The 19,492-nt window shown below is 38.3% G+C and overlaps 1 protein-coding gene across 2 annotated transcripts in view; it reads left to right on the forward strand.

Moving 5' to 3' along the window:
* Positions 1–19,492, forward strand: part of FAF1 (Fas associated factor 1) — a 534,212-nt gene that overhangs the window by 304,028 nt on the left and 210,692 nt on the right. For both annotated transcript variants that reach the window (XM_002810838.5, XM_063712405.1), the window contains one exon: positions 9,037–9,123. In XM_002810838.5, the coding sequence (XP_002810884.1) occupies positions 9,037–9,123 (87 nt within the window). The remainder of the gene's footprint in view (positions 1–9,036; positions 9,124–19,492) is intronic.

The following is a 19,492-nucleotide window of genomic DNA, read 5'->3' on the forward strand; positions in this document are numbered from 1 at the left end:
GATCCACCCACCTTGGCCTCCCAAAGTGTTGAGATTACAGGCATGAGCCACTGCGCCTAGCCTTCTGTTTAGTTGTTTTATATGGCTCAAACATAGTTCTGTAGTGGTTAGGCACATTTCTTCAGTTTATCTGACATATATAGATATTTTCCAAGTTTATTTAGTGAGACCAATAGGTCATTTATTGTGAGTTTGCAGGTTTACTGCAAGTTCCAAATATGTATTATGACCAGGAAGCAGTCACACTTAAGCTTGAGACAGAAAAACTAAAGATTGGCCAGGCGCAGTGGCTCACGCCTGTAATCCCAGCACTTTGGGAAGCTGAGGTGGGCGGATCATGAGGTCAAGAGACCGAGACCATCCTGGCCAACATGGTGAAACCTCGTCTCCACTAAAAACACAAAAATTAGCTGGGCATGGTGGCACATGCCTGTAATCCCAGCTACTCGGGAGGCTGAGGCAGGAGAATTGCTTGAACCCCGGAGGCAGAAGTTGCAGTGAGCCAAGATCACGTCACTGCACTCCAGCCTGGTGACAGCGAGACTCTGTCTTAAAAAAAAAAAAAAAAAAAAAGATTAACAGATTTTCAATTAGCAGAAATTTAGATTAAACTAAGAATGCAATGAAGTCTATAGTAAAGAGGCAGTATCTTCTCTCATTAATTTCTTAGGCTAATAAAATCACATCATCCAAATGAAATTGCAACATTTTTAGAATTTCTGTAACAAATCATTATTAATCATATTTATTCTCAAAAGTGACTGGCCACCTTAGGCAGAGTTCAAAGAATTTTAGTATCAGTAAACTCGAGAGGCATGGCTATCTGGAAGAGCCTATATATTATTTGCACATTCTAAAGCGGTGCTTCTGGCTGGGCACGGTGGCTCACGCCAGTAATCCTAGCACTTTGGGAGGCCACGGTGGGTGGTTCACAAGGTCAGGAGTTCGAGACCAGCCTGGCCAATACGGTGAAACCCTGTCTCTACTAAAAAAATACAAAAATTAGCCAGGAGTGGTGGCATGCGCCTGTAGTCCCAGATACTTGGGAGGCTGAGGCAGAAGAATCGCTTGAACCTGGGAGGTGGAGGTTGCAGTGAGCTGAGATTGTGCCACTGCACTCCAGCCTGGACTCTGTCTCAAAAAAAAAAAAAAAAAATTGAAATTAAAATTAAAAAAAAAAGCAATGCTTCTTAAAATTTATCTTGGTAAGAGTTATCTAAAGAGCTTGTTAAAACACAGATTGCTGGGCACCCAGAGTGTTCTATACACTAGGTCTGTGGTGGGGCCCATGAATTTGCATTTCTAATAGTTTCCAGGTGATACTAATACCTGGTCCAGCCACCCTCTTTAAGAACCACTGTTGTAGAAAAATAATTAACCTTTTTTTTTCAGTTATAATTTTAATCCCTGCAACTTCACAGTTTCTATAAACTTTTGTTTTTCAGAAAGCTTCTAAAATTTAGCTTCTTTTTAATTTGTGAAATATGTTTAGCTTTTCTCATCTATAAACATTTTCTTAGCACTTTAGGAATTGTCTTTTATCTTAAAATCCAGGTTTGACCTTTTACTAAAGATACAAATTCATGGCTGGGCGGTGGCTCACGCCTGTAATCCCAACACTTTGGGAGGCCAAGGTGGGCGGATCACGAGGTCAGGAGATGGAGACCATCCTGTGAATGGTGAAACCCCATCTCTACTAAAAATACAAAAAATTAGCCAGGCGTGGTGGTGGGTGCCTGTAGTCCCAGCTACTCGGGAGGCTGAGGCAGGAGAATGACGTGAACCCGGGAGGCGGCGCTTGCAGCAGTGAGCCAAGATCCTGCCGCTGCACTCCAGCCTGGGGGACAGAGCGAGACTCTGTCTCAAAAAAAAAAAAAAAGATACAAATTCATTTTAATAAATGTGTGATTATTAGTTGTTACTTTACATAATATCTAACTTTGCAATTGTCAACTTGCTTTCACCCACATCAGACTTTCAGTATAGGAAATTATGAACATAACCATGTTACCCATGGAAGTGTTAAATCTTATGCTGGGTAGTGTTTCAGGATGGCCAAAATCCATCTCCAACTTAATATATTTAAATTAGTTTCCATATTTGATTACTATCATCATCCTAGTAATCTCTTAGAAAGGCAATTATCAAATTTCTTTATAGCCAAGTAAGAGTTGAAATAAGTTTTTAAAGTATGGTACAAAGCAAAACTAAGTTACAGTTATTAGAATGAAGAATTCATTTAGAGGCAAAAGATTTTTTAAAACTGCAGAATACAGTCAGTTCAAAGCCTTATTGAAAGCAACTTCAATTTTATAGATTTCTTGAAACAGATCTTCATTGTTTTCTGGAAAGATAGTATTTGAGAAAAAGAAATGTCTCCAGTTACTGTTTTTATGAGGAGAGAATAGCTTGGTCTTTTTAATGGTTAATGAGAAGAAGTAATAGTTAAACACTTAGAGCATTGATTTCTGATTTGAATTCTTCAACACAGGCCAGCCCTGGGGGAAGGGGGAAGAAAAAAAAAGCTTGCTAATTAACATTTGATTACTGATGCCACCTTCTCATTCCCCTTGCACCATCCGATTTCAAGCGTTTTTTGTTCAGAAAGGATTTTAAGGAGGGTTTTAACTTGCATCTTAGTAAAACAAATCCATGTGCAACTGCAACGTGTATACAATACTTTTAAAAACAAGAGGAAAAGAAGGCCTTAGGTATGAAGTATGTGTTCAGAACGCACTCTGAATCACTTCTGATTCAAAAGTGATTGCTTTCTTAACTATAAGCCTTTCAGAGTGCCAGTGATTGCTAGGATACTGGAATTAAGCCTAGTTTGTATGCCTTATTTTGATTTAAACACACACACATACAAATACTTATTTGCTCAATGCAGTTATTTAACAAACTCTTAACCAGAACATCTGATAATGTGATGCACTGGGAGCTTAAGTTTGATATATTTAAAATTTGGTCTAAGCTTAGGTTTTCATATGACCGGAATCCTTTTTCTTCTAAGAATGATAAAAGAATGAGATGGATGGCTGTAGTTTCAGGGTACTTTTTTGTAAGGGCTGTACTGTAATGTGCGGTAGTATCTTAATTCAGAAAATCTAGAAACTAAAGCACTGATTACTGAACATTTTGTTTTTTTATTTTGCCATAACAAAATGTTTGATATGTGAAGAATCGTGGGCCAGATTTCAAAAAATTTTAAATGTTGAGATAAATTAATAAAACTTGAAAACTATATCACTTAGTAGCGTTCTGGCAAAATCATATAACCACTCTGATGACATTAGATTGATAGAATGGTTTTCTGGGAAACCAGTGTGACAGGCTTTATTTTTAAATGAGATCTCATAAGGGGAAAATATTAATTAGTGTTTTTTAAAAAGTATAATAAAAGTAAATACTAAGACTCATGCAAAAAAATACTAAAATGCTTATTATCTTTATTTCTCATGTGAAATTATTTGCCATTTTTCTTTTTGATGTCTCTGTTATATTTTTTCTATTGTTTCTCCATTTTGTAGCATTAATAGTTTTAAATTTTCTCTCATTCTTCCTTGTTTTGTATATATTTAGCACCTCTTTTCCAGTACCTAGGATTAACTCCAGTATTTTCATGAAATAGTAACATTTTGGAGCTTTGAAAATCAGAAATGATCATGTTTTATTCTCTTCTAAGGTGGAGTACATGAGGTCTCAGAATGGCTCCACCAATTTTCCCACAGTAACAGTTGAGCAGAACTAGGATTAGAAATCTAGTTCTCTGGCTGGGTAAGGTAGCTCGCCTGTAATTCCAGCACTTTGGGAGGCTAAGGTGGGCAGATCACAAGGTCAGGAGCTCGAGACTAGCCTGGCCAACATGGTGAAACCCTGTCTCTACTAAAAATAGAAAAATTAGCCAGTTGTGGTGGCACACGCCTGTAATCCCAGCTACTCAGGAGGCTGAGGCAGGAGAATCGCTTGAACCCAGGAGGTGGAGGTTGCAGTGAGCCGAGAACCTACTACACTCTGGCCTGGGTGACAGAGCAAGACTGTCTTGGAAAAAAAAAAAAAGAAAGAAATCTAGTTCTCTGCCTCGAGGTATGCTGCAACACCTTAAACTTTGTGACTTTTTTATTAGTTTGCCTTCATGAGAATAATACCTGAATGACATTTAAAATTCCCTAAAAGTTTTTCAATAGTTTGATCGATATTTAGCTCACAAGGAATGGTTTTATTATAACTGAGAATGTTATCTACTGAATTTTATATTTTTCAATTTAAAAATAGTTTAGAACAACAACTCATTTGAGGCTAATCTGAGCTTCATGGTTTAGCCTTTAGCAGAGCAACTTTTCCTAAGAATTACTTTCCTAAGAAATTCTGATGAAATTTAACTAAAAAATAAAACTATTTGAAAATTTAAATGAATCAAAAGAAAAGTTTGTGGGAGATGAATATGTTATGAAGGTACTTTTATAATTTTATATTGAGTAGGTTATAATGAAATGATCTTTTCCCCAGTGCTGTGTTTAGCGTTGAAGTTCCCACAGACATTGAGGAAGCATGAAGTTTGAAGTAGAGATTATTACTTAGTTTTTCACATTAATTATAGTATATACACAGGTGTTTATTAGCAATGACAAATAATGAAACAAATCAGTACCATATTAATTCTATACTATTAAAAATTAATCTGATTTATATATTTTCTCAGTTGCAAATGATTGTCTTATCTGAAACGATATGGAAGAAATTAAACTATACCTTTAGAAAATCTTGAATGCAAATTAGAAAATCTGTTGTCAATCTAGAACTCTAGATCCAAATACCAGTATAGTTTGTAATGTAAGTTTAATATTCAGCTGGTAATCAAAGCATTTATTAAATTCCTTCTGAACTAATTGAAACATTTGCATGTAAAACAAGAACTGAAAAGATTATGAAGGTTCAGCATGATCTTGAGACAATGCTGATCCAAAAAAAAAATGTGTAAGACAAAAAGGCCCTTACGAAGTGTTACCCTGTGAAGTGCCACTTGTCCTTAACTGGAATTTAACACACTCTAAAGATGAAACTCCGTCAGAAGCAGCACAATATTGCCAGCTGGGCATGCCAGCCACTGCAGCCCAGCCTGTGCGTGTATTCTTATTACTTCTCTAAAGTGCTCTCAAGTCCCAAATCAATCAGTGTCCTTCCCCCTCTCTTTCTCACTTCCCTCTCCTCTTTCTTTCCCTATCATCTATTTCTCCGTCTCTTTACCCTCCATCTAACTCTCTTCTCTTTCCTCCTTTTCCGTTTTCCCCTTCCCCCTTCTTCTCCCTTTCCCTCCTCCCTCCCTCTTTCTTCCTCTTATTTCTTCGTCTTCCCTCCTTCTCTGAAAGAACTGTGTCCTTCATCTGATCCATGATGACTTTAAATTCATCTGTATCATTTTATACAAAGCTGTATTTTATCATTTAGGTTTCCTAGAATACTAACTTTTTTCAGAATCGTTTTTACGTTTTGTGTACATTTTGGATTTTTTTCTTCCCTGCAGGATTATGATTTCAATTTTTTATTAACTATAACCATCAATAAAGAAAATGGAATCGTAATCTATTAGTAAAATCCCCACTCTTTTGATGCTTTTGCTATCTTATCACTTGTGCTTCATCCATATACTGGTAACATCTACATATGGTAACAGCATTGGTATGCATGGAATTATTTTTGAAAAACACTAAATTGTTGTTTAGTGATTGTGGTTCAACATAAGATTCTTTTAGTTTAAACTCAGAATACTCTGTGAATTTAGCCTTTATATTGGAACAATCAAACATTAGCCTAATATGCTTTACATGGGACTCTCTCAGCCAAGTTCTGTCTGCATTAGCCAGTTTATTTCTATGACAAGTTGCTTAACAGATGTCATTCTGGGGAGAACAATGAAGCCAAATACTTGTGCAATGGCTAACATTACTCTAACTTTGATCACTTTTGTTCAGCACATCAGTCTGGCGTTGTGCTTTATACCAACATAACACTATAGCCAGGACATGCTTTTCAGGCTTAGAATAGCAAAGGAATGTTATTCAATTCAGTGCAGTTACAGATGAGTTAATGAAAGAAGAAAATACTGTTTATTTCATAATACTTTATTGTTGTATTTTGGAATTAAGGTGGAATTCAAAGAATCCCACTCCAAAGTTATTTGTTTGTATACTTACAGTATTTGTGTATACTTTACAATGCTAGGGTAGCTTTGCGGTCTTTCCAAAAGGATGTAAATATTTGTCCTGCTTTTTTTCAAAAATAGCTGATAAGGTTGGTTATATCTAGATAACATAATAAAAAATAATTTCAAGAAATTATTTTAAAGTAATAATTTCTTAATTATTTTAAGAAATAGTTTTAAGAAATTATTTTGTCTTGAAGCCTAAAAACTCCTCATACTCCCTCTTCTATCCTTCATCTTTCATTAATGTAACACTCTCGGTTTGTGGAACACCTTTCTCGTTAAGAACACTAATGTTTAAAAATGACAAAATAATAACAGCTAGTGAAAGTGGTTAGAGGTTAACCCAATTGCATTTGGTTAAATTGTTGGGTTGATAATGACTGATAAAAATTTCCAAATTATGTGACTGACTATAAACAAAGTATTGCATGGTAGACTAGCCATTTGCTAAGAACCTCTAAAGAAAACCTGTTTGTTTGAATTGAGTACAGATCAAGCCATTCCCCAAGCTCCTCAGATCTCATTTACTAAGTCATTTTTCCACAGGTGTGAATTAGAGATAAAAATAGAGTGAGTTCTGTGTTTTTGTTTTATTTTTTGTTTCTCCTTTCCGTAGTGAACTTGTATCTCTATTTCACTGGAATGGTAACTTAGATGTGATTATGTATAAGAAAGGGTAATGTGAAAACAAAATGCTATAATTGGACAACACGATACTTTAGGCTTCTGCATTTTTAAAACATAAATATATGATGCTTGTTGAAGTATGAAGAACCCTGTTGAAGTCTTTGGGTTTTGTTTTGTTTTTTGAGACAGGGTCTCACTGTGTCACCCAGAGTTCAGTGGCACAGTCATGGCTCATTGCTGCCTCGATCTGCTGGGCTCAACTGATCTTCCCAGCTTGGCCTCCCAAAGGGTTGGGATTACAGGCGTGAGACACCATGCTTGGCCTCAAGTCTTAACATAGAACATATGATGGGGAGCATTTCAATCCTAACTTCATTTGATACAGTAGGATAATAATGCCATAATTAACCTGAAGAATTAGTTAAAATGGATAATCTCTCCGTCATTATGATTCGTTAATTTATTTGTGAATAAAAACTAAAATAGAAAAAAAAACCTGAAGAGAGACATACTGCTTTTTTCTTTTTTTTGAGACAGGGTCTCACTCTGTCTGCCAGGTGGGAGTGCAGTGGCGTGATCATGGCTCACTGTATCCTCAACTTCCTGGACTCAAGCAATCCTCCCACCTCAGCTTCCTGTGTAGTGGGGACTACAGGCATGAGCCACCACGCCTAGCTAATTTTGTTATTTTTTGGTAGAAATGGGGTCTCATTATGTTTCCCAGGCTCATCTTGAACTCCTGAGCTCAAGTGATCCTCGTACCTTGACCTCCTAAAATTCTGGGATTACAAGTGTGAACCACCACGCCCAGTAACGCTTCTTTTATTTTATTTTTATTTTTATTATTTTCTTTTGAGACGGAGTCTCACACTGTTGCCCAGGCTGGAGTGCAGTGGCACGATCTCAGCTCACTGCAGCCTCTGCCTCCTGGGTTCAAGCCATTCTCCTGCCTCAGCTTCCCGAGTAGCTGGGATTACAAGCACACGCCACCACACCTGGCTAATTTTTGTATTTTTCATAGAGACAAGGTTTCACCATGTTGGCCAGGCTGGTCTTGACCTCCTGACCTCAAGTGATCTGCCCACCTCGGCCTTCCAAAGTGCTAGGATTACAGGCGTGAGCCACCATGCCTAGCCAACACTTCTTAATTACTGGCTGACGTAGAGTTTAACCTTCCAACACTTTATTCTGTTAAGTTTACCTCCTTTCCTTTCAAAGTAAAAGGTATAATGTTGCATGTTGGGAAAAATAGTTTCTCATCTTTAACGCATTTTTTGTATTTAATTTTCAGGAAGGGCCTATAGCTCTGATGTTAGTAAATATTACATGAAATAGTTTTTAATTTGGATTGATTTCAAAAAAAATAACGTGTGCTACTTTTTTTTTTTTTTTTTGGTCGGTGGTAGGGAGTCTCACTCTGTTACCCAGGCTGGAGTGCAGTGGCGTGATCTCAGCTCACCGCCACCTCCGCTTCCCAGATGCAAACTATTCTCCTGCCTCAGCCTCCCAAGTAGCTGGGATTATAGGCACCGCCACCATGCCTGGCTAATTTTTTGTATTTTTAGTAAAGATGGGGTTTCACCATGTTGGCCAGACTGGTCTCGAACTCCTGACCTCAGGTGATCCACCTGCCTTGGCCTCCCAAAGTCCTGGGATTACAGGTGTGAGCCACCGTCCCCGGCCCTGTGCTACTTTAATAATAAGTTTCTGTATCTTTGAAACTTACATAAAAAATATAAAGACAATTTTAGGTTTTTCCTCCCCTGCCTCCCTTGCCCTGCAGTAAAACCCCACTACCCTTCACTATTCCACATAGAAACTTGAAATATATGTTTTTGGTTTTGAATCATTGTGCGTTTTAACGATTAAATAAATTATAAAAATTTATAATCGTACTTTGCCCTTAGTGAACTGGGTGCCTGAAGTTTCTTGACTGAAAAGAAATGAAGTCAGCCAGGAGTTGAAAACAAGAGAGGGAGGATGTTTCTTAACTCTTATTTCATCTAGTCTTCATTGAGAATCTGCTTTTAAATTTGGTTTTGTTCTTTTTTACAAAATTTTTTGACTTGGGTTTTTATAGTTTCAAATTCTTGTTTTGAATCTAGAAGAAAACAGGAAATACACTGTATGTCTCATAAATTGATTGGAAACTATAAGTCATGTGAAAATTCTATTTTAATTGTCCTGTTTCTTTCTTTTCATAGGTGAAGAGAAATGTATATGACCTTACAAGTATCCCCGTTCGCCACCAATTATGGGAGGGCTGGCCAACTTCTGCTACAGACGACTCAGTAAGTGACAGTCAAATTTTCAGTTTTATATCCTCCTTTCTCTTTTGCCACTTTCAGTCTAATTGGCTTTGATAATAAGCACAGTCAAATGCTTTAAGTCTTCCATTGAAAGAATTATCTAGCCAGGCACGGTGGCTCATGCCTGTAATCCCAGCACTTTGGGAGGCTGAGGCGGATGGATTACCTGAGGTCAGGAGTTTGAGACCACCCTGGCCAACATGGTGAAACCCTATCTCTACTGAAAACACAAAAATTAGCTGGGCATGGTGGCGGCCGCCTCTAATCCCACTACTTAGGAGGTTGAGGTGAGAGAATCACTTGAACCTGGGAGGTGAAGGTTGCAGTGAGCCGAGATTGTGCCATTGCACTCCAGCCTGGGCGACAAAAACGAAACTCCATCTCAGGAAAAAAAAAAAAAGAAATAATTATCTAAAACCAAGCAATGTGAAAGTAAGAGAAGTTGTAATAATTTGAGTTCACTTTTAGAACAGATATCACAAGCCAAGCAGGTCAGCATTCTGTTGGTAATATTGTAGTATCAATGCAAGAATTTGATGCTGCTGGATTTGACTTTGACTTAGTTTTTTTCTTGATGAGAAGAATATATTCAGATACTACTAATGAAATGTTCAAGGCAAAAACATTTTCTTTCCTAAATTACAGATATTTCAAAATCAAGCTAATCATTATATTTAATTTTAAAAGTACCTTTTTCATAGTAGACTGATAACTTAAAAGTTAATTTTTATAGTTAATAGCACTTTAATCTCAAACATACCCATAAATTTTGCTACCATAAGAGGCTGGAAGAAAATGGTCTGTCATTTTTATCCTTATTATATATTTTATAATGATTTCCCTATTGTAAATTGAAGCCTTTCCTATCTCTGTCATTTCCACTCATTGCTGTTTTCTATGAGAGTAAATTTCATTATATAAGGAGGCCATCTGAAATTCAGTTTTGGCCACTTTTCCCCATAAACTTGCTTGTTCTAACCAGATACCTAAGTTTTTTTAAAAAGTAAAAGTAAAAATGAGAATGTTTCTGGAAATCTCGAGTTACATCTAATTTTTAAAATAAATAGGGCTAAAAAGAAATTGGGACTTTGTAAACGTCTTGTAACGATCAATACTGAAATAATGATTATGCCTAGGAATTGAATTATCTTTTAATATTTTCTAGTAAATATTATGTTTCTGCCTGGATAATAACTACAGTTCACTCCTCTTCCAGCATCACCACAATATATTTTAATACAAAAGAATTTTGTGGAAGACAGAAAAGTTTTAAGACAATTTATGTAGATGCTACTTGAATCTAATTACAATGTAAACACTATGCCTTTGGAACATGCTTTGTGGATTATGAAATTTTAAAAATCAGAAACTTTAATAATCAGAAAATAGCAAAACCTTTATTTTTGGTCAGGCATGGTGGCTCACACCTGTAATCCCAGCACTTTGGGAGGCCGACGCCGGTGGATCACCTGAGGTCAGGGGTTTGTTTATTTATTTATTTTTGAGATGGAATCTTGCTCTGTTGCCCAGTCTGGAGTACAATGACACAATCTTGGCTCATTGCAACCTCCACCTCCTGGGTTCAAGCGATTGATTCTCCTGCCTCAGCCTCCCAAGTAGCTGGGATTATAGGCGCCCGCCGCCACACCCAGGTAATTTTTGTATGTTTAATAAGGATGAAGTTTCACCAAGTAGGCCAGGCTGGTCTTGAACTCCTGACCTCAGGTGACCAGCCCGCCTCGGCCTCCCAAAGTGCTGAGATTACAGGCATGAGCTACCGTGCCTGGCCGAGGTCAGGAGTTTGAAACCAGCCTGGCCAACATGGTGAAACCCTGTCTCTACCAAAAATACAAAATTAGCTGGGAGTGGTGGCTTATGACTTTAATCCCAGCTACTTGGGGGGCTAAAGCAGGAGGATCACTTGAACCTGGGAGGGGGAGGTTGCAGTGAGCCAAGACTGTGCCATTGCACTCCACTGGGCAATAAGAGCAAAACTCCATCTGAAAAACAAAAACAAAAACCGCTTTATTTTTAATAAACACTTCCAGAAAAAAAAATCTTTAGGTTTAGGTGCTTAAATTTGTTTCTGAAAAACTGATTTTAGCATTGATGTTATAGTATATAATTAGAATTATTGGCTGGTCATCTATGGCTAAGGATAGGGATGTGTTTGTGGTTTTCTTGTGGTTTTTTGTTGCTGTTTTTCTTGCTTGAGTGAGAAATTTGATAGAAAATGTGCTACCTTTATTTTTACAAAAATAAAAGAATAATGTTCATACATGATGGTCTACTGTTTACCTGAGGAGGCATGAAGAAAACAGAAATGTTCTTAGTATTGTCTAAGAACTTGTTACAAGAATAGTAATATTAATAGAAGAAAATAATTTTAAGACCTGAGCATATCATTAAATTCTCTGAGCTTTAATTTTCTCACTAATTTGCAGAACTATTATGAAGATAAGTGATAATATAAATAACAGTGTCTGGCTCATAGTAGACACTCAGTAAATGGGTCGACATTATAATTAAGATAACTGCAAAAAAAGTTATTATAATTACAGATTACAATTACAGGCAAGAATTGGCTGGTTTAAAGAAATGATGTCTGAGACTTGCTTCGGAATAACCTATGTGTGGCAGAGTGAGTGAGGATAGAGCTAATTTAGATTAGGCATCTATCAATCATTGTTGAATCTGGGTGATACGTATATTGGGTTTATTATACTGTTCTCTCAACTTTTGTATATGTTTGAAAATTTTCATAATAAAAAGTTAAAAGCAAAAATAATTGTCTTGTTTAAGAGCAGGGACATAAGATAATAGAGAAACTCTGGAAATGTGGGGCTTCACAGGGTTGGAAAAGCCAACTGCTTTTGCACCCCACCCTTGTAGAAACCAGACTGAAATTAGTTTATCAGGTACAAGTTCCAAGAATGATAGGCAAAGTCGATGAAATATGATCAATTCTTCTGCCTGTAAAATAGTGCCTTATACATTTTAGGTGCTAATTCATTGAATTGAGTTGGCATGGTCTTTTATGAGACCCATGTTTTAATGGTTTTTATAACATTTAATTTTTTGCCAAAGAGTTGTCATGCAGTCTAATTACTATAGGAAAATATGGAAAGCAGCTAAAACTGTTTGTTTCCAAGACTGTAATACTACTTGGTGCTCTTAAGTCACAGCAAACACAAGAGGGAATCCCTATTAAGAGGCTTGATTCTTTTAGCCTCATTATTCCCATTTGCACCTTGTCCCAGAACCTGTGAAGTGGTGCCTGCCCACACCTCCCCAGAGCAAATGTTGCCGCATTGGCAGGATGTTGCCTTGAGCTTGCATGATTTGATACAACAAAGATGTTTAGGGCCAGGCTGCTTTTAACTGATGCCACAGCAGATTCACTAGCTCCAGTGCTTGAATGTAGCCAAAAATGGCTTATAACCAGTATTTCGAGGAGATCCTGGCCAAATAATATGTCATAAAACCTTTTTCATTAGGAGTATAAAAGCTCATAAAACTGGTACTTGTAGTCTATATTTGTTGCAGGCAATGGTGTTTTTATACTTACTGAAATCATTCAAGTGGAGGCATCTGCTACAAAACAAAATAGTCCTCGCAGCTTAGGGCATGAATTGGGTACAGCTGAGAAATGTCAGCTGTGTAAACAGCCTGAAATGTGTTACCAACAAAAATATAATTAATTTCTTTCCAAGACAGTGTGCCATAACTTAATACTTAGAATGGTTTAACTTTCAGAGAAAGCACCTGAACATTTGCTTCCTAGTGCCAGAGTAGAGGATTGGTTATAAAGGTCATTAAAAGTGAGGTCATTTTGTACTTTTATTGCTCAGTTGAAGAAATTTCTGTGGCTTTAAATATACAGTAGCCTTAGATATCATTGGATTCTATGAATTTATGAAAATACCATAGATAAAGAAATTAATGGATTTGGGGTGATGAAAATGTTCTAAAAATTAGATTGTGGTAAAGGTTGCACATCTCTAAAGTTTTAAAAAATAATTGAACATTTAAAATGATGAATTTTATGGCATATAAATTATGCCTCAGTGAAGCTATTTTTTTTAAAAAAGAAGTTAATTAACTAGATTAAAATACTTTTTCACTTACATTTTTATCCTTCATGAGAAATACTTTGCAGTAACACAAGAGATGTTTTGTTCGGTATACTTCTCATTAACCTTTGACTCACCCAACAGGACAAAGAAATAGACCTCTTGTAATCAATTCTTTTATAATCTTGAGTCTCTTATGAACCTAATAGACTTCAGTCTTGGGCATTTTCAGGCTACTCAGTGAAGTCAACAATCATTTACAACATTGTTGCCCGTCTCCCTTCAGAGTTAACGTATTTTCTTTGCTTGTGGTTGTACTCGAATAGGGTGTGGGATACTGTATGAATTGTCAGTAACTCCGTTCCTTTTGTACTCTTTGATCAGGGAAATAGGTATCTAAAGCTTCACCAGTAGGAAAATGTTTTCATGCTGTGACAGTTCAGCTGTGAGAACAAGGAGTTACAAGTAGGCAAAATCTCATTTTACACTTTAACAAGGAAGCTCTTGGTTTCTAGATAGGAGAAATAATTTTAACACTGTGAATTATGTTTAGACACCTTATTACAATGCAGACAATATGAATACATGTAGTTCTTTTTAAATTCCTGGATTTAATAATGCTTATACAAAGAAAACTCTTTCAGTTTTTTGTTTGTTTTTATTTTTATTTATATATATTTTTGAGACAGAGTCTTGCTCTGTCACCCAGGGTGGAATGCAGTGGTGAGATCTCAGCTGACTGCGACCTCTGCCTCCCAGGTTCAAGTGATTCTTAAGCCTCAGCATCCCGAGTAGCTGGAATTACAGGTGTGTACCACCATGCCCAGCTAATTTTTGTATTTTTAATAGAGACAGGGTTTCGCCGTGTTGGCCAGGCTGGTCTTGAACTCTTGGCCTCAAGTGATCCACTCACCTCGGCCTCCCAAAGCTCTGGGATTACAAGCATAAGCCACTGTGCCTGGCCAAACTCTTTCAGTTTTATTACTTTTTTTTTTTTTTTTTTTTGAGACAGAGTTTCGCTTTTGTTGCACAGGCTGGAGTGCAATGGTGTGATCTCGGCTCACTGCAGCCTCTGCCTTCCGGATTCAAACGATTCTCTTGCCTCAGCCTCCCGAGTAGCTGGGATTACAGGCATGCACCACCACGCCCGGCTAATTTTGTATTTTTAGTAGACACGGGGTTTCTCCATGTTGGTCAGGCTGGTCTCGAACTCCCGACCTCAGGTGATCCGCCCACCTCAGCCTCCCAAAGTGCTGGGATTACAGGCATGAGCTACCATGCCCAGCTTAATACTTTATTATTGTGCTTTTTTTCTCTCTCTCTCTTCTCTCTCTCTCTCTCTTCCTTTCTTTCTTTCTTTCTTTTTTTGGCAGAGTCTCACTCTGTCACCCCCAGGCTAGAATGCAATGGCATGGTCTTGGCTCACTGCAACCTCCACCTCCCAGGTTCAAGCAATTGTCCCTCCTCAGCCTCCCTAGAGTAGCTAGGACTACAGGCGCATGCCATCATACCCAGCTAATTTTTTTTTTTTTTTTTTTTTTTTTGTAGTTTTAGTACAGACACAGTTTCATAAGTTGGCCAGGCTGGTCTTGAACTCCTGACCTTGTGATCCACCTGCCTCGGCCTGCCAAAGTGCTGGGATTACAGGCATGAGGCACTGTGCCCAGACTTTTCTTTCGTGATTACTAATGATCTTCTGTATTTCTGTCATTGGCCACAAAATATTCACTCAGAGTTGAGAAACTAGGAATTTTAGAATCAAAGCTCTTTGGGCATGTGTTAGGATTCAGAAAGCTAGTTATTAAATATTTTCACATTGAGAATGTGAGATAACTTACAAGTAAAACCATTACACAGTGGCTTTTATATAAAATAAAAAGAGCTGGGCATAATGGCTCACACCTGTAATCCAGCACTTTGGGAGGCCAAGATGGGTGGATCACCTGAGGTCAGGAGTTCAAGACCATCCTGACCAACATGGAGAAACCCCGTCTCTACTGAAAATACAAAATTAGCCAGGTGTGTGGCTCATGCCTGTAATCCCAGCTACTTGTGAGGCTGAGGCAAGAGAATTGCTTGAAGGATTGCGCCATTGCACTCCAGACTGGGCAACAAGAGCAAAACTCTGTCTAAAAAAAAAAAAAAAAAAAAAAATTAAAATGAATAAATACATAAAATAAAAACTGCACACAGCCATCTCCCCACCCCACTCTTAAATAGAAATGAATCTGAAGGCTGGGCACAGTGGCTCACACCTGTAATCCCAGCACTTTGGGAGGCCAAGGCAGACAGATCACGAGGTCAGGAGTTCGAGACCAGCCTGGCCAACACGTTGAAACCCTGTCTCTACTAAAGATACAAACAATTAGGGCCAGGCCCTCTAACTTTTGAGATGGAGTTTCGCTCTTGTTACCCAGGCTGGAGTGCAGTGGCACGATCTCGGCTCACTGCAACCTCTGCCCCCCCGGGTTCAAGCGATTCTCCTGCCTCAGCTTCCCGAGTAGCTGGGATTACAGGCATGCGCCACCACACCCAGCTGATTTTATATTTTTGGTAGAGCCGGGGCTTCTCCATGTTGGTCAGGCTGGTCTTGAACTCCCAACCTCAGGTGATCCACCTGCCTCGGCTTCCCAAAGTGCTGGGATTGCAGGCACGAGCCACCGCGCCCAGCCAAAGTTAATATTTCTAAATAGAAGTACAACATGAATCACATTCAGCCTTGCTTACTTATTTTCAATGGCTCATTTATGTACAGATTTTTATGCTGGCATTCAAAACGCATCATTCTTTAGTCTGAAACTTCCCTTCCAGGTTTGTTTTCCCATACAGGCTCTGAGTAAATACTTGATAAATATTTGTTGAATGAATGATTGAATATTACACCATATGTGTCTCAGCTTTAGCTAAATACATATCTTACTATTTTTCGAATATACTTGGTACTGTCCCACTCTGTCATTTAATCATACTCTTCCTTCCACCTAGAATACCTACAACAATTATCTCCTTCCTTGAAGACCTTTTTGTTGTTTTGTTTTGTTTTGTTTTGTTTTGAGATGGAGTTTCACTCTTCTCACCCAGGCTGGAGTGCAATGGCGCGATCTTGGCTCACTGCAACCTCTGTCTCCTGGGTTCGAGCAATTCTTCTGCCTCAGCCTCCTGAGAGCTGGGATTACAGGCGTGTGCCACCATGCCTAGCTAATTTTTGTATTATTAGTAGAGACGGGGTTTCACTATGTCGGCCAGGCTGGTCTCTAACTCCTGACCTCAGGTTATCCACCTGCCTCGGCCTCCCAAAGTGCCAGGATTAGAGGCGTGAGCCACCGCACCCAGCCAAGACCTTTCTTTAAGAAACCCTGCCTATGCCCTTCTTCCCGTGCTGCCTTCTCCAACCCTCTTAGAAATTCATTTATGGTTCTCTTCTTCTACTTAAGTTTTTTTCGCTTTTTTCTTATTTTGCTATTTGTTTCCTTCATGTCTCCCTTCCTTCCTCCTCTCTGGCTTCATCTGGGTCACCACAAGCAGCTTAACATCTATGGATCTCAGTCTCTGTAACTGTCAAACAATAACTCATAGAGTTATTGTGAAGATTAAAGAGTCAGTAGTTACAAGAATACTTACTGCTAGGTTTATTTTGAAGACTGAAGTAGTATGTACTAGAAAGAACGCCTTAACATGGTTGACTTTTGGCTATTATTGTGTTTTATTTATTGTTTTAATCTATTCATTCACTTGACATTTGTGGAACAACTCTGTTAAAAGGAAACTTCAGACAAATTAAATTTAACAGAGTTTAATTGAACAAGAAAAAAAGATGATTCGCAAATTGGCAGCCCCCAGAATCATAGCAGATTCAGAGAGACTCCAGGAATGCCTCGTGGTTAGAACAAATTTATAGACAAAAAAAGGAAAGTGATGTACAGAAAGAAGCGAGGTACAGAAACAGCTGTATTGGTTACAGATTGGCTTTTGCCTTATTTGGAAACAGTTTGAACATTCAGCAGTGTATCAGTGGTTGAAGAATGGCTGCTGAGATTGGCCAAGACTCAACTATTATTATAGGCATATACTCATAAGTTAGGTTTTCAGTCTTGTCTACCTATTAAGTTAGGTTAAGCTTCCTCCACCAGGACTCAAATGTAGAAGTACGGAGCCCTAGGCTGGGCATGGTGGCTCATGCCTGTACTCCCAGCGGTTTGGGAGGCCGAGGCAGGTGGATTGCTTGAGACCAGGAGTTTGAGACCAGCGTGGCCAACATGGCGAAACCCTGTCTCTACTAAAAATACAAAAAAATTAGCTGGGCGTGGTGGCTCACACATGTGATCCCAGATACTCAGGAGGCTGAGACACAAGAATTGCTTGAATTTAGGAGGCGGAGGTTGCAGTGAGCCAAGAGCGTGCCACTGCACTCCAGCCTGGGTGGCAGAACGAGACTATATCTCAAAAGAAAGAAGAAGAAATACAGAGTCCTTCTCAGATCATATTTAGTTCGCTTTAACAACTCTTACAGGCCAGTAACTGTGCTGGCCCTTAAAGTTGCAATGATAAGATCTTGCTTCTCAGAGATTGATGAGTTTAGTAGGAGACATATATAAACAATGATAACTGAAGTATATAAATGCAATGGGATCATAGAAGAGGGAACAACCAATTTTGCTAACAGTTAGTGGTAGTGAAAAAATGACTTCTCAGAGAAAGGGACATTTGATTATGTTTTAATTTGTATACTTGTAGTCCTCCTTTTGTAAATTATAAGTATTGGAAGTAAGAAATGTCTTCACATTTATATCAAACAGTGTTTTATGCATTTATTTAAATTGCATTCATTTATTTAAATTGTTCAGTGCTCCACAAAGTTGACATCTATGGCAATAAACTAAAGGATTGATTTGTATGAGTATAGTAACTGGATAAACATTTTGAGAATCATTTATTTCTAATAAAAATTAAATTATCAAAACTAAGCATTTTATAGCAGCAAGTAGAATAACAGATTTAGGAGTGTGCAGAGCTACATTGTGAGCCGATTTTTACCAATGTATGTGTGTGTATATATGTATGGGTGGGAGGCAGAGGAAATGGAGGTGGGGGAGAATGCAATTGAGCAGACCAGTCCAAGTTTGTTGAATCCTAACATTACTATTATTTAGATGTTACTTAATGTTTGAGCTTCAGTTTCTTTATCTACAAAATGGAGATGATATTAACACACTTGAAAACCTATTGTGAAGATTTCATGGGTTAACATATTATTATGTGGGACCATATGAAGTTGCCATTTTTTAGGGACAAAAATGGTTACAGATTAGAAGTTTCATATGATTATATCTAATATGTAAAGCACGTAATATAATGCAGGGGTTGACAGTTATGACTGTGAGCCCAAATCTCACTCAGCATCTGTTTTTGTCAATAATATTTTCTTGGGACACATTCACACCGATTTCTTTTTTTTTTTTCCTTTTTTTTCTTTTTTTAGACAGAGTCTCACTCTGTCCCCCAGGCTGGAGTGCAGTGGCACAATCTCAGCTCACCGCAACCTCTGCCTCCTGGGTTCAAGAGATTCTCCTTCCTCAGCCTCCCGAGTAGAGTAGCTGGGACTACAGGCAGGTGCCATCACGCTCGGCTAATTTTTGTATTTTTAGTAGAGACGGGGTTTCGCCATGTTGGCCAGGCTGGTCTCAAACTCCTGACCTCAGGTTCTCCCCGCCTTCGGCCTCCCAAAATGCTGGGATTATAGGCATGAGCCATAGCGCCTGGCCACACTGATTTCTTAATGTACTGTGCCACAGCTGCTGTCACACTATAAGCAGGGATGTATAGTTGCAAACAAAGACCATATGGCCCACAAAACCTGAAATATCTACTGTCTGGCCCTTTACGGAGAAAGTTTGCCAACCCCTGGTGTAATGTCTGGCATTTAGTAGGCATTCAACAAACATTAACTCTCTTTCCCTTGAGTAAGCACCTTCTTTATATTGCATACACATGCAGAATCAGAAGCATTCTTTGAATAGCTTCAGGGTCATCTTATGCTATTTAAATTACTTTGTTAGCCTGTCCTAGGGCAGACAGATTCAGGCAATCTTTGGACATTTTCACTGACTTTTTCTTTATTTGGGAAGGTCATGGATAATGTTGCTTCTGATGGTGGTGAGACTCAGTAGCTTCAGAGGGTTCATTGCCCTTGTCAACATATAGAGTCTTTCGCAAATAACACAGGCAAAGACTAAACAGATGGAAAGAACAGCTTTGAAAGCAGTAGAAGAAAGTTTGGG

Source organism: Pongo abelii, chromosome 1 (assembly GCF_028885655.2).
Source record: "Pongo abelii isolate AG06213 chromosome 1, NHGRI_mPonAbe1-v2.0_pri, whole genome shotgun sequence".
Lineage (NCBI taxonomy): Eukaryota > Metazoa > Chordata > Mammalia > Primates > Hominidae > Pongo > Pongo abelii.